This window comes from Salmo salar, chromosome 10, assembly GCF_965601325.2.
Source record: "Salmo salar chromosome 10, fSalSal1, whole genome shotgun sequence".
In the NCBI taxonomy this organism is placed as follows: Eukaryota; Metazoa; Chordata; class Actinopteri; order Salmoniformes; family Salmonidae; genus Salmo; species Salmo salar.
Genome location: NC_138300.1, coordinates 90,741,392 through 90,756,361, shown reverse-complemented (window position 1 = coordinate 90,756,361; position 14,970 = coordinate 90,741,392). Strand labels below are relative to the sequence as shown.

Genomic DNA, 14,970 nt, shown 5'->3' with positions numbered 1-14,970 from the left:
ATCAAAGAAAGCTTGTAAACCCTCAGACTATTTTGAATATTATTGATATAAACTACTTTGTTTGTATCAATACTTGAGATTGTTTTCCTCCTTTCCCTGACCAAATAAATCCAAGCATGACAATACCTTGCCAGACATTATGGTATGTGTTTACAATGGTTTCCAGTAGTAATTCATGTTTGTATCTAGTCATGGTAGAAAGTTTAATGTGCTTGATTCAGAGAAACAACTTCCTGCTTTTTTTTTTACCAGTTCCTGATCATTGCATAGAATAAAACAAAGAACGTGAAAAGGTTCCCAAGTTTACCATTAATATATTCTTTGCATTCTGCATTTTAAAAGTTAAAATACTGTATTTGGACACCCCCTTATTCAGTGTTGTCTTACTGTGAACAAGGTGTCTTATGTTAAGCTGTGAGAAACATTGCCATTAGGCATTTTATTTCCCGTGACAGGAAAGGCTCACTTTCAACTAACCAACCCTACATTAGTTAATGGTCCTCCTTTAAGTAAAATATCCCTAGGCACATATGCAATCACACATACGGTAAATGATATTCCCTCCACCCCCTTAAATTACAAACAATAGAGCAGAAAACACTGTACATGGGTCCTTTAATGGATCCATATTCTAAAATCACAGCAAAGGAGTTTTATATCAACAAAACAATGGTAAAAAGGAAATGTCAGCATACAATTCAGTGACTTGTTGGAACGTCATTAGCCCTCAGTAAATAGGCTTAACAACATTTCTGGTTACAACCTGATTAACGAGAGCACAGGCATTACTCATTTGCCCTAGATTATGTTTTACAAGTGCAGTTGGAAATACAGGCAAATTGCACCTTTTAAGATAAATCTTTAGGGTTAAATGAAAACATTACGGATAAGGTCGTCTCATGGTTAAGGGAGGCACTGCAGCATCACTAATTCCATTCTTGAAATAATTCATATTTGTATTTACTGTACTCTGCACGTTACCTAAAAAAATATATACTTGACAACATACACCGAGTATACAAAACATTAAGGACACCTGTTCCTTCCTTGACATAGAATCAGCAGGTGAATCCAGGTGAAAGCTATGATCCCTTATTGAGGTCACTTGTTAAATAAGGATCAAAAATGAAATGCACCATAATTTGGTGCAATGGAATGGTGAGGGAATGAGCTATAATGTTCCAGCTAACATTGGATTGGAGCCTGAGCATTTCGTTTACCAGAGCCAACTGTCCAGGTGTTGGAGGCAATAGCAGGACTGCTGGAGGATAGATGACAGTTCTCTGGAACTCTGCCCTCTCCAATCAGGAAGCAGTCGCTCATTGTTGAGGGCCTGTAGCTTGGTGGTCCCCTCTCTTAGGACCTGGTACAGACAGGGCCACCTGCTCTGTATCCTAAGCCTGGTTTGACGGTCTAAAGTAATGCCACGGGCAATCTTTTTGGCCCTTAGCTCCCGTAATGCTGGCAGATTAAGACGGGAGAAGACTAGACCATGACTAGGTGATACATCCAGGAACTCTAGAGACATGGACTCCAGCATGTAAGATATGCCAAGGTTTCTAAACGGCAAAAATATATGCAATGTCAGGGACTTAAGGTTGGGCAGTGACTTGGTCAGGATCTGCAAAGTGCTTGGGCTCATCCCTTTGAAGACCCAAAAGTACTTGAGTTCAAGGACACGGAGGTGCTGGAACTGAGTGAGGAGTGACACTGCTGTCTCAAACCAGTCAAAGTGCAGGCACATCTAGGTGATCTGAGGGCAACTGTGGGACAGTTTGTCCAGTAGTACCTGAAAGTTAGTGAACTGGTCCATCTTGATCTTGGTAATGTTGTGGTGGGAAATGGAGCCAACCCGCAGGTCCAATGGCTCCAGTAGTGCGAATGTCTAGTTCAATTCCAGTTGGCTGAGATCCCTGCTGTGGACATTTTATAGAAGGTCAGAGAGAAGCTCCCACCACTTGTTGCACTGGTCCCCCAGGTCAAAGCTGGCTTTTAGGGTGAGCAGGCTTGCACCATGGGATATGAGGTGGTGGGTGTAGTGGTGAACCCATGCCTTCCAAAGCTCAAACTCTCTGTTGGACACCAGCAGTCCTACCTGTCCAATGTTGAGCACTCCATGGCGAGAAAAGTCTGCCACTCTCCAAAGCTTCTCTGATCGCACAAGGCAACTCCAACTGAAGCATACAAGCGCAGAATTGGACTTGTCAACCTCAGGAAGGAAAGCACACAGAGCTGGCATTCCACTGGCAGAAGATTGAAAGGGAAGAAGTCGTCCCCTGCTTTGGCCATTCTTCTTCTACTGACAGGGACAAGCTTCTTCCTTGGGGACATGGTGTTCACTGGTGAAGGTCAAAATCTCCACAAGTCTGATATAGCTAGCTATGCAATAAATATTCTGGTCCGGTTCTTCTCAGAGCTGAGAAAGAGAATCAAATGTTTGTCAGCAATCATCTATAGTATACTAACTATTGTAACTATAACATTAGTCTTAACTTAACAATTCAAATAAAATGTTATTTGCCACATCCACATGGTTAGCTGATGTTAATGCAAGTGTAATGAAATGCTTGTGCTTCTAGTTCCGACAGTGCAGTAATATCTAACAAGTAATCTAACAATTCCCCAACAACTACCTAATACACACAAATCTAAAAGAGGTGAATGAGAATATGTACATGTAAGTATATTGAAGAGTGATGGCCGAACGGCATAGGCAAGGTGCAATAGATGGCATAAAATAACAGTATATACATGTGATATGAGTAATGTAAGATATGTAGACATTATTAAAGAGGCATTATTTAGAGTGGCATTGTTTAAAGTGTCCAGTGATCCATTTATTAAAGTGTCCAGTGATTGGGTCTCAATGTAGGCAGCAGCCTCTCTGACATAGTGATTGCTGTTTAGCAGTTTGATGGCCTTGAGATAGAAGCTGTTTTTCAGTCTCTCGGTCCCAGCTTTGATGCACCTGTACTGACCTCGCCTTCTGGATGGTAGCGGTGTGAACAGGCAGTGGCTCGGGTGGATGATGTCCTTGATGATCTGTAGAAGTGTCCGGTTACTGGGTTCATAGGTTCTATGTGTTCATGGAATAAAAGTCATATTCCTGCGTTTGCGAAATAGTACATCCTAGCTAACCGGCAGCACGAGAGCTTGTATAAAAGTAGTAAGTTCGCTAGATAGCTTGAGAAAAACACCAACGTAAATGCCTGAGCTTGTCATCGATGTGGAAACGAAAGAATGGAACAAATACGTTTTTACCTGCTCGAAATCTAACGTTATATAGCTAGCTAACAACTGGTGTGTTGTATTGAACCGCTTGTTAGCTAGCGTTATTTAATCATGTAACTTAGCTAGCTAGCTTGAAATTGTATGCAAAAAGAGACTTAGCTAGCTATAATGCTAACGTTAAAGAGCAACCTTGGTAGTTTGTCTTGGTAGCTAGTTAATTATATTACATAGGCTGCCGATATCAAATGTGTAATTATAAGACCAATTGGATACCAGCTAAGTCAAACACAGTAGTTAACTAGATACAGTAGCTAGCTGTTTGAAAACTGTGAATGAGTTGGGTCAGGGCTAAAAGGGATACCAATTTTGTAAAAGTTACGTCATAGTCCCGTTCACTACAACGAGAATGCGTCTTACACAGCGTCGAGTTCTACCGCAGACTGGACTTGATTTCCATTAGCACTTGCTGGCTAGCTGAACCACTGGGGAAAAGCTAGCTACAATTCGGCAATAAATACCATTCTACAGAGCATTACATGATGTAAATACAAACATGAATTTCGCTATCAGCTAGTAATGTTGCCCTCGTAGAACTTAAGAGGACAACTGCTAGAGATCCGTGTATGGAGGTTCTGAGTAGTGCTGTTTTTCTGTTTTACTTGACAATTAATTATTGCACCCACGTGCTCTACGAGTTATTTATTTTCATACTAACTGGCCACCAGACTACAGAAACTATAGCAATGGAACTGAAGTAATGGAATAGCAATAAGTATAATGTTAGCAATGTGAATATATATTTTTTATTTAATTAGGCAAGTCAGTTAAGAACAAATAATTATTTACAATGATTGGCCTAGCAGGGAAGAGTAGGTTAACTGCATTATAGCGGAACAACAGATTTTTACCTTGTCAGCTCAGGGATTCAATCCAGCAACCTTTTGGTTACTCGCCCAACGCTCTAACCACTAGGCTACCTGCTTCCACGAGATAGGAAAAAAAACGTACAAAGTCATTGGCTGCTTAATTTCATTTTTATTTTTCCCCTTTAAAAACAACAAATAACTGGAAGTCTTTAAAAGAGTGGAACCCTCACTCTCCTAATATAAAGTCGTACCCTATCCACCCCTATTCTCTTCCTTTTTTCTCTCCCCTCCCCTCTTTTGACTCACCACTCCTCTCCCCTAAATGTTCTCGCCTTTCTCTTCTGAAAAGTAAAAAATGTGTGTGAGGATGGATATGTTAGAACTACCCCCTATGCACTTATGGAGATTTTTTGATAGGTGTAAGTATTATGATAATGGTTGATGAAATCAAAGTTTATTTGTCACGTGCGCTGAATACAACAGGTGTAGACCTTACAGTGAAATGCTTACTTACAGGCTCTAACCAATAGTGCGAAAAAAAGGTATGTGTGTGTAGGTGATACAACCCTAACCCTTGTTTGATTGGTTAGAGTGTAGTCCTAGACGTGTTTTATCTGCTGTATTTAGAGTGGTGTTTTGTATGTATGTTTGGATGTGTTATGTATATTTAGATGTGTGTGTGTGTTAACTCCCACTGAAGTTCATTTTTTATATATTATCCTTACCTTGTTCTCAGCCTCTTGGTTTTGTGCTTTTCTTCTCGGCCTCCTGTTCTGAGACAAACCATAATACAAATACAATATAATTTTGAGTTTTCTTTGTCAAAGGCCATATTGTAGAATGGAAATGTTAAATGTACCGTAGATAATCATAGAAAACAATCTTTATTTTGATAGTATTCTGGAATAATCTCATTGTCTAGAGTATGGGCTGGTTTCCCAGACTCAGATTACACCTAGTCCTGGACAAAAAAGCATGCTCAATATAAATTCAATATAAAATAGTTTGTGCCCAGGACTGGGTTTAAAAAAGGAGAGGACAGAAGAGGAGAGGAAGAGGGTAAGATGGAATACTCAGTATTTAGCTTAGGTACAAGCATGCTAGGGAGTGTGGGGAGGGGCTATGGGTAGGCATGCCCAGGGTTCTCAGCCAGTCCCGGTAGGCTTGGGCCAGACACTTTCGGGAGTTATTAGATGTAGAAAAGGACAAAAGGAGGGGGTTTGTGGGAGCATGCTTAGGTACATCAGATAAAGACAGTACAGTACACCAGATGAGACAAGCTGACCATGGCCCCTAGGCAAATAAAAACTGAGTGCAACAAGCCAGGGACTCAGCCCATGTAATAGAGTCAGTGGTATGGAATCCCAGTTGAGAGTGAGGAGTCAATCAAGCAGACAGCAAGGATGGTTCATCAGTCCAGTACCTTCGGACCTGATGCCTCTCTGTTTGGTTCTCAGCATTAATGAATTAGGGAACTAGCGTCCTGTCCAGGGGGTATAGGCTACTTGTACCTCAAGCTGCCTTATGTGACAGAAACAGAAAATAGGCTTCTGCCCATATGGGTCGTTCATGCTCAGACAAGGATTATTTGACCAAGGCTTAGCTACAAGTTACTTACTTTAACTTACAAGACTGAAACCAAGTATGATTCTCTCAACATAAAAGAGGCGCTCTGTAGCCATCTGTTTTCTTAGATATTGGGGGAACAAGGAGTCATGCATCTTCTGTTTTCCCTTTCTAACACATACCCTTCTCAACCGACATCCCCTCCTCCCAATATCAGTCAATCATAATCACCTTTATTGTGCATCTTTATAAACATTAGCCAATTTCCCATTTCTGCTTCCCTCTTCTTATCACGCGCATGTTTATCCTCGCCCTGGTGTCAGGCGTAGGTTCTCCTCCCGACCACTAGGAAGGGGGTTCCGTCATAGAGAACATATTTTAGTTCCTAATGCAACTTTTTTCATGATGCGAGATCTGAGAAGTTAAACAAATGACACAAGTTAGAATGGCAGTTCATCTCTATAGTTAGTTTGATGGATAATCTAACATCAATTAACGTTAATAAACACACACGTCTCTCTACTTACAGCGAACTAGCTTTCTAACTAACGTTACTAGTCAACGGAGTTTGCTAGCTTGCTATCTAGTTTACTAACGACCTAGATTCATATCACTCCTTGATTAAATTCGAACTCACCCTTCTGTGCAGACAGTTTATCATTTTTGTTTACAACAAATGTGGTCCTTGTCTCCTGTCTATAATGGTTCAGACTGTCTTCTAAATCTTGTAGACAAGTGAAATACTATACCTGATGCAACTCGATTGGCACAAACGGAACTGTGACGTCACTTTTATAAAATCGTATCCATTCTAGCAGTGACCGGTGACGTGGTGTTATTGTTGACAACGTCATCAAATCGCGCGCCAAGGTTCTCTCAAATGTTCATGTGTTTCAAGTTTGAGTAAGCAGTGCGCAGGCTACTTCAATTTATAAAGCGTCGGCTACTGTGGTGTTTATTTTATTTTTTACAATTTAGTTAGGTAATACAACAGTTATTAAACTTCATGCACTCATGGATTAATCTCAGAAACTGTCGTAACATCAAACAAAGCCAATTGTATGTCCAGACATCTTTATTCCCATCTTCCCCTGACCGCCATCTTGAAATGTAAATGTTTGTTTCCTCTGATTGACGTTTAAACTAAAGGTAGCAATTTATATTTGTTCAGATCTCGTCGTGCAGGATGGATCACATAGTAGTACAAACGCAAGAATAACAAAGTGAGTATTTTGGACAGTGTGTCTCATCAGCGACACTTTTTTTTACGGAGATTTCATGGCCTTTGTTTTGGTGGAATAACGTTAGCTAGCTAGCTGTGGCATTGTTCGTTATGTCTTGGCCCAAGCTTTAGCATTCGTTAGCTTTCATTTATATATCTAACGTTAGCTAAGTGGGAAGCACATATTTTCAAAAGCAGAGTAAGTACTAATAACTGCATGTAGCCAGCATGAAGCCCCAGCTAACTTCGTAACTAGAACGCGCATAGCTTCTGCATCAGTCCCGAGGCATGTGGTGTTAGCATGCTAACGTTAGCCTAGATTTTTATTTCGAGTGGGATCTTGCATTAGCTAGTTGAGTTGATTGTTGTGCCACGTTACACTGGCTAAGACGACCCTATGTGTGTAGGTGTAAAGTTGCCTGTCGAGAAAGACGAAATTAATAAATAGACCAGATGAAATACTATGCTATGAAAACTCATGAAAGTTGACATGCAACCACAAGGTGTCAGCCTTTGATAAACCATTAGCTACCATCTGTTCAGGATCTTTGTTAGGCCCCACTTTCTGCTTAGTTGATGCGCTTGCAGTTTCTCCTTCAGGAGTAACTATCGATAACTCAAGGGGCTTACAGTTAAGCATTTCACTGTACTGTTTACAGCTGCTGTATCCTGCGTATGTGACAATAAAATGTGAAACTTGTCTTAGGTTCTCAACTGATGGTATGGAGCAGGGGTTCCCATACGTTTTCACTCAGGCCTCCCTTCCTGAATTGGGGAACATCCCGCACCCCCCTTGTGCGCACCACGTCTATTTCTATGGGCATAAACACTGTTCATGACTGATTGTTCACACCCCTCTTGTTGGCGGAGGGCAAATGTTGCAGGTTTAAAGCTTATTCCCTGCAATTCTACACATGTTGTCATGTAGTGCAGGTAATTGTTTTTGCAGTCTTAAAGCACATTTTCTTTCTCCATGTATAATGTGTATTTATGAGATATTTGAGTGACTCCAACATTACAAAAAAATATATGGGCTAAAAACCTAGCTAAAAATCGTTAGTTGGCTAGTTAATCAGGACATTTCTGACAAGGTATAACTAGTTCTCTAAGGTATGCAATGACTGACATGACGAGGAAAATTACACCTTGTACATTCTACTATTACAACTATCAACTGTCAACTGTTGTTTAGGTCCAGAATGCATAGTGCTCAATCCCTGTCAGTATCAAGATAAGATTCAACCACCCTGGCCTCCTAACCTCCCCTCATCCTCACTGCAGATCTTCAAGCACAGACTAGGGTAAATGCTGCTGGATCTGGCGTAATGAGGTAGATGGGGGAATCCAAGAACATGGTGTTGAATGGCAGGCGGCATTGCAGCAGATTCTCCAGTGATCGATCCATAACCTCGGCCAGGTCCCTGCGACAGAGCAAGGGCTCCTTAAGAAGTAGGAGATGTAGTCAACGTAAGTGCTGTTCTCTGGCAATGCTCACCACAAAATGACAGAACCATAAATGACCCCCTTCAGCTTCATTAAGAAATTACACTGCACTATTGGCAGATTTTTTTTATTGTACATTTTTTTGGGGGGGCTCAATCATTTATTTTTCAAATATTTCACCTCAGGTGTCATCAGTTCTACCCTTGAGGCAGAGAGACGTCATACCCCGTCGTCGGGTATGACTCCAAAGGAACTCTGTGAGAATGATGACTTGACTACAAGCCTTATTCTAGACCCCTACCTTGGCTTCCAGACCCATAAGATGAATAGCAGGTTTGTCTCTTTCTGGCTCACAATTGTCCACATTTGTCATAATAGCTTGTGCATAAGTCAGCAGCCAAAGTTTCACAACATCTGGGGAGGCGGTTTACTCGTATGCCTCAGACGAACTTGCCTATCACGATAGGTTATGACTCGATGCACCAGCTGCATAACATTTGTATTGAGAATGGTTTGGAAAGTGGTTAAAAATTGACTGATGGTGTGCTTAGGTTTCGACCCATCAAGGACCGACAAGGACATTTGAAGGAGGTGCTAGAGTGCTTTAAAAAACATGACAACCTCGAGAAGGCCTTCCATGCCTTGACTGCTGGGGACTGGTCAAGACCCCACTTTCACCACAAGACGAAGGCTCAGGGCAAACTCTTCAAAGAGCATGTAAGTTATCTAGAAATATCCGTTGTTGAGCAAAAAGCATGAACCATCAAAACAAAAATATGTGAAAACTATTATTTTGTGTGTGTTTTGGCAGGTTTTTGTTTACCTACGAATGTTTGCAACTAACAGTGGGTTTGAAATACTTCCCTGCAATCGTTATTCCTCTGAGCAGAATGGAGCCAAAATTGTAGCAACAAAAGAGTGGTAAGGATCTGAATTAAATTGTAGTAGGATACATTTTGTTTAAAGAAAATGTTGCACTGAGTATATAGTCATTTTACAATCTCAAAAATCCCTCATTCATATTTTCCCAAGGAAAACCAATGATAAGATGGAATACCTGGTGGGCTGCATTGCTGAGCTATCACAGCATGAGGAAAGCATTTTACTGCGACATGGTGAAAATGACTTCAGTGTGATGTACTCCACCCGCAAGAACTGTGCTCAACTGTGGCTGGGACCTGCAGCCTTCATCAACCATGGTATACATCCCCATGCACTTGACAATAACTATCTGCCTCATTCAACCCACTTATGATAGAATTCAAATACCTATATTAAGAGATTAAACATATCTGTTTGTTTTCCAGATTGCAGGCCAAATTGCAAGGCAAGTAATACCAATGCCTGAAAATCAAAAGTATTGTGTAAAATGAAGTGAATTGTACAAATGGCTAACAAATGTTTATGTATGTGTTATTACAGTTTGTTTCCACTGGGCGAGATACAGCATGTGTCAAGGTTCTGAGGGATATTGAACCTGGGGAAGAGATCTCCTGTTACTATGGAGATGGCTTCTTTGGGGAAAATAATGAACTCTGTGAATGTTACACCTGTGAAAGGTATCATTTATTGATTTAATATCAAACTTGTAGTTACTTTATATGTATAATAATGAGTCCTACTTTGGCTAGGATTTTGCTATTTCACATCTTCTGGTCCCTTCAGACGCAGTGCTGGTGCTTTCAAACCAAAGACCGGGCAGTCTACGGCCACTCCTATTATCAACAGCATGTATGGCCTGAGAGAGACAGACAAACGGCTCCATCGACTTAAGAAATTAGAAGACAGCAAATGCTCTGACAGTCAGTTGGACGGCTCTAATATGGATCCAGATTCTCAGGAAAATCGTGACACACATTCATGTAAGTGCACCTTTGAGGTTGAGCAGGGATTGACGTTAAGGTTTGCCATATTGCCTAGGCTAGGGCGAGTAAACTGAACGCACGTTGAGCCTGCTCTGTGGTTGCCCCATTGAGCAGGTGATTTCAACAATAAAACTGAAAACAACCAAAATGCAAAGAATTTCAGTGGCCTTAAACTGAGCTTTTTAGTTTCTGCTACATAATAATATTCTAATACATTGCAATTTTGCAATGATTGTCATTAGGTTTAGTAATGTTTGTCCAAATTTCTGATGACTGTTCTGCTGTTATTTCTTATTTTTCCGGTCCACATCTTAGCAGTAGGGTGGACAGCCTGCTCCAGTGTGACAAGGCTCAGTGACGCACAAGCCCTAAGCAGGCAAACTCTGTCCAAAATGCCTATGCCTACCTCATCATTCAATCAAAGACACTCAAAGAACTCCAACGTGCCAGAGAGACTAAACTCAAAGTCCGTAAAGCCTTTGCACAAGCTAGGAAGAAGGTGTCAGGTAACTGCTCACAGGTTCCCCATTGAGATGGAAGCTATGGGTTTGTGCCTTAAGGACCCCACAGAATTAGTCAGTAACAGGGTCTCACGAAAGAGTGCGATGGATAAGCAAGGACCCATGCAAGTGGTGGGAACAAGGGGTTGTCTTGTGCACTACACTGTGAAGGAACACAATCAGAACTCAATGAAAGATGGTAGTAGGTGCCCAGATGGTTTAGCTTGCACTCACAGAACTCGCAGTTCAACCAGAGCATCAGTTGGCACCCAGGGGTCTGACAACATTAAACTTGAACCAAACTGCGGTGTGGTTAGAAAGACCAAGCCTACAGACCTCGGAGAGTATGTCACAGATGGTCACTGGATAATCAGCCCAAGCCTGGATATCAAGTGTCCAAGTGAGACCTGTCCCAGACAGAGGCAAATGATAAATCAGGAGGAGCAGCACTCTTTCAGACCAGCATCCCTTCTCCAGGAGGGGGTTCCAGGCCTGCACCATGCAGCTCGTACCCCAGACATAGCTGAATGCAGGAAAGAGTTGCAATGCCTGCCTGATGGTCGTGAGTACTACAACAATCTGTCTAAGGGAGACAAGCTTCTCCACCTTGGCAAGGGGAAGAAGAAACAGCAGATTACGCGCTATGATTCCCAGCTGATCCTAGCCAACAACAGCTCAGGCATTCCCAAGTTAACCCTGCGGAGACGAAGGGACAGCGGCAGCAGTAGGATTGAGCCTGGTGAGTCTGACCCTGTCAAGTCCTCCAGCTCCACAAAGACCAGCATGAAATTTGGGAAGAACCATCACCATGCAAAGACCAAGAGGAGCTCTTATGCAGCCAGATGGAGTAATGGGACTTTCAGTCCTGCTCACCACATCCGCTCCTCCAAACATGGCCTCAGTCCTGTGGAACACATCCGCTCCTCCAAACATGGCTTCAGTCCTGTGGAACACATCCGCTCCTCCAAACATGGCATCAGTCCTGTGGAACACATCCGCTCCTCCAAACATGGCCTCAGTCCTATGGAACACATCCGCTCCTCCAAACATGGCCTCAGTCCTGTGGAACACATCCACTCCTCCAAACATGGCCTCAGTCCTGTGGAACACATCCGCTCCTCCAAACATGGCCTCAGTCCTGTGGAACACATCCACTCCTCCAAACATGGCCTCAGTCCTGTGGAACACATCCACTCCTCCAAACATGGCCTCAGTCCTGTGGAACACATCCACTCCTCCAAACATGGCCTCAGTCCTGTGGAACACATCCACTCCTCCAAACATGGCCTCAGTCCTGTGGAACACATCCACTCCTCCAAACATGGCTTCAGTCCTGTGGAACACATCCACTCCTCCAAACTGAAGATTCAGCTGCAGCATGAGTGGGACAGCAGGAGGCTCAGCCAGTATCGCCATGGTAGTGGGCCCTTCACAGGTATAGTAGAGAGGGAGGCAGGGGAGGTCTTTGGGCCCACAGTAGCAACATTTGGAATGCATGATGACACAGAGGAAGACTCGTCCTCTTCAGAAGAAGAGGATGAAGATTTATCTGACCATGAAGAGTTTGACGATGATTTTATTCCACTTCCACCAACAAAACGCCTCCGGCTCATTGTTGGTAAAGACTCTATAGATATTGATATCGCATCAAGGAGACGTGAAAATCAGTCACGAACAGTCAATGCATGAGCTCTATGAGTCTTTTTTTAAGTCAATAAAAGTAAAATCACATGCTGTTGTAAAATGTTAACTATTTTTGTACATGGTGGAACTTGGTTCGTTATTCATATTGTAGAATGTGTACATTTTACATGGCATACAATGTGTTGGCAATTATTTTTATATCTTCAGCTTTATTTTGTACAATTGTTAATTATATTTAAAGCATTTTTTAGTTTGTGTTGGTAAACATGCTAAATGTCGCAAGAATGGAACCTTTTAGGAACACACTGCAAACAAAATGTTCTTTGTCAACATGGCAGTGTATACATGCATATAAAATAATATGTATTTTATATATTGTTTTGAGAGCTTTTAAAAGGAACAGAATTCTTGTTTCTTGCTGGAGGTATGTGAAAATGTTTGACTTCCAGTGATTCCTGGGAGCTGGTCTCTGATGTTTTAGTCCCGTTGTAATCACTCATTCCTTAATCAAAATGTGTTGGTGCTTGCATAATGATTCTCTTGTTAACTTTTTAGTTTGTGCAGATGTGGTTATTTTGGATGTTATTTTATTTTTTGATCACATTTTTATTTTTCTATTCATTTCACTTAAGTCACTCAATTCTCCAACTGTGTAATTTCTCAGTATTTATTTCGCAATCACAAATTCAGAACTTACTTGGTCTGGCTTAGGTGGTGTAGATATTCAAACACTTTTCTTACTTTGCTATTTTGTTCACCATTTGATCATCAGTTCACCTGAATTACTTTGTCTGCTGTGTCTGAATTGTGAATGGTGTGGTGCATGTCTCAACTTTTTAAATTGCTCTTTATATACAGGACCAGTCAAAAGTTTGGACGCACCTACTCATTCCAGGGTTTTTCTTTATTTTCTTTATTTTATTTTTAGCGGCCCAAATAAATGCTTCACAGCGTTCAAGTAACAGACACATCTCAACATCCAACAGTTCAGAGGAGACTGCATGAATAAGGCTTTCATGGTCAAGTTGCTGCAAAGAAACCATTACTAAAGGACACCAATAAAAAGAAGAGACTTGCTTGGACCAAGAAACACGAGCAATGGACATTAGACCGGTGGAAATCTGCCCTTTGGTCTGATGTGTCCAAATTTGAGATTTTAATTCCCACCGCCGTGTCTTTGTGAGACGCAGAGTATGTGACGGGACGATCTCTGCATGTGTGGTTCCCACCGTGAAGCATGGAGGAGGAGGTGTGATGGCGTGGGGGTTCTTTGCTGGTGACACTGTCAGTGATTTATTTAGAATTCAAGGCACACTTAATCAGCATGGCTACCACAGCATTCTGCAGCGATCCGCCATCCCATCTGGTTTGCGCTTAGTGGTACTATAATTTGATTTTCAACAGGACAATGACCCAACACACCTCCAGGCTGTGCCAGCATATGTGAGAACTCCTTCAAGACTTTTGGAAAAACATTCCAGGTGAAGCTGGTTGATGGAATGTCAGGCATGTGTAAAGCTGTCATCAAGGCAAAGGGTGGCTACTTTGTAGAATCTGAAATATATTTTGAATTAACACTTTGTTGTAACTACATAGTTCCATGTGTGTTATTTCCTAGTTTTGATGTCTTCACTATTATTCTACAATGTAGAAAATAGTTCAAATAAAGAAAAACCCTTGAATGAGTAGGTGTATCCAAACCTTTGACTGGTACTGTATATTTTTTATACTAGGTTGATTTAAAGTCTGTTGTACAACTTTGGACCTGTCACTAGTACTGTGTGCTGTCATATGTAGGCTACTGTCTGTAGTCTTGATTAAGCTACCTTTTTTGAGTTGCTTGTATAATGTTGAGAATTACAGCTGAATTTGATAAAACATGGCTGTGTTTTCTATAACTTTGTTTTTCTTAACATTCATCTACTTTGGAAAAGAAAAACAATAGTTAACTTGTGCTTATTTCTGGTGAATGTTTTTATTTTACAGTTTGAGTACTCAATTTAAAGTTTTCTTCCAAATGTAATGTCTTCGTGACCTGATGCACTTCGCTGCTCTTTAAGAGAGACGTGGTCAAATCCATGAACTTTCTGGAACTTTAGTTTTCATTCTTAATTGCTGCCCTCACATAGATCATGTGAATTCCCTGAATTGTAGGATATGTTTTATTTATTTAACCAGGTAAGACCCACTGAGGTTAAAAACCTATTTTGTGAGGATGACCTGGCAAGGCAAAACAGATATGGCTGCCCTACATTCTTTGTAAACTGTAGGGGGTGTCTTGATATAGTATGTAGTATTTTTTTGGGAGACGTTGATACTTGAGAATGGGTAATGGGACAAATAGCATTTGAACTCCTTGGGTACACAGACTCGACCTCAGCTTTTGCCATATTAATTGATCCTTTTGTGCACACAGATCAACACAAACATTACATAGTCAAAACATTTGTTGGAAATGCATTGTGAAAATATGAAATTCCCAGAAGTCTCCCGTTGATGTGTAAACTGTTTTATGGAACGTCTTGTTGAATTAGATCTTGAATAACAAAAGCATAATTCATAGCATGGCATAAAGTCAGTTGTCTGCCCACCACTCTGGCAAACAGAGAATAATTGTTTTTCACGGATAAAAG

The 14,970-nt window shown here is 41.3% G+C and overlaps 1 protein-coding gene and 1 pseudogene across 6 annotated transcripts; one reads left to right on the top strand and one right to left on the bottom strand.

Moving 5' to 3' along the window:
• Positions 1-598: 598 nt before the first annotated feature.
• LOC106560811 (uncharacterized) lies at positions 599-6,443 on the bottom strand (annotated as a pseudogene). Its single transcript, XR_014379085.1, has 4 exons — positions 6,301-6,443; positions 5,895-6,077; positions 4,823-4,870; positions 599-2,416 (listed from the first exon to the last, which is right to left on the bottom strand). The product of XR_014379085.1 is annotated as an uncharacterized LOC106560811 (transcript).
• Positions 6,444-6,515: 72 nt separating this feature from the next.
• Positions 6,516-14,235, top strand: LOC106560809 (histone-lysine N-methyltransferase KMT5B). Of its 5 annotated transcripts, none has more exons than XM_014124131.3 (12): positions 6,516-6,645; positions 6,835-6,886; positions 7,592-7,818; positions 8,167-8,352; positions 8,514-8,661; positions 8,880-9,045; positions 9,140-9,249; positions 9,361-9,527; positions 9,636-9,655; positions 9,751-9,887; positions 9,994-10,190; positions 10,509-14,235. In XM_014124131.3, exons 4-12 carry the CDS (start codon positions 8,220-8,222, stop codon positions 12,380-12,382), a joined length of 2,952 nt encoding a protein of 983 aa, XP_013979606.3. In that variant the 5' UTR covers positions 6,516-6,645; positions 6,835-6,886; positions 7,592-7,818; positions 8,167-8,219; the 3' UTR covers positions 12,383-14,235. The 5 variants fall into 5 exon arrangements, with proteins under 5 accessions (XP_013979606.3, XP_013979605.3, XP_013979608.3 ...); XM_014124130.3 differs by having other exon boundaries at positions 6,516-6,722; XM_014124133.3 differs by lacking the exon at positions 7,592-7,818.
• The last annotated feature ends 735 nt before the right edge of the window (positions 14,236-14,970 follow it).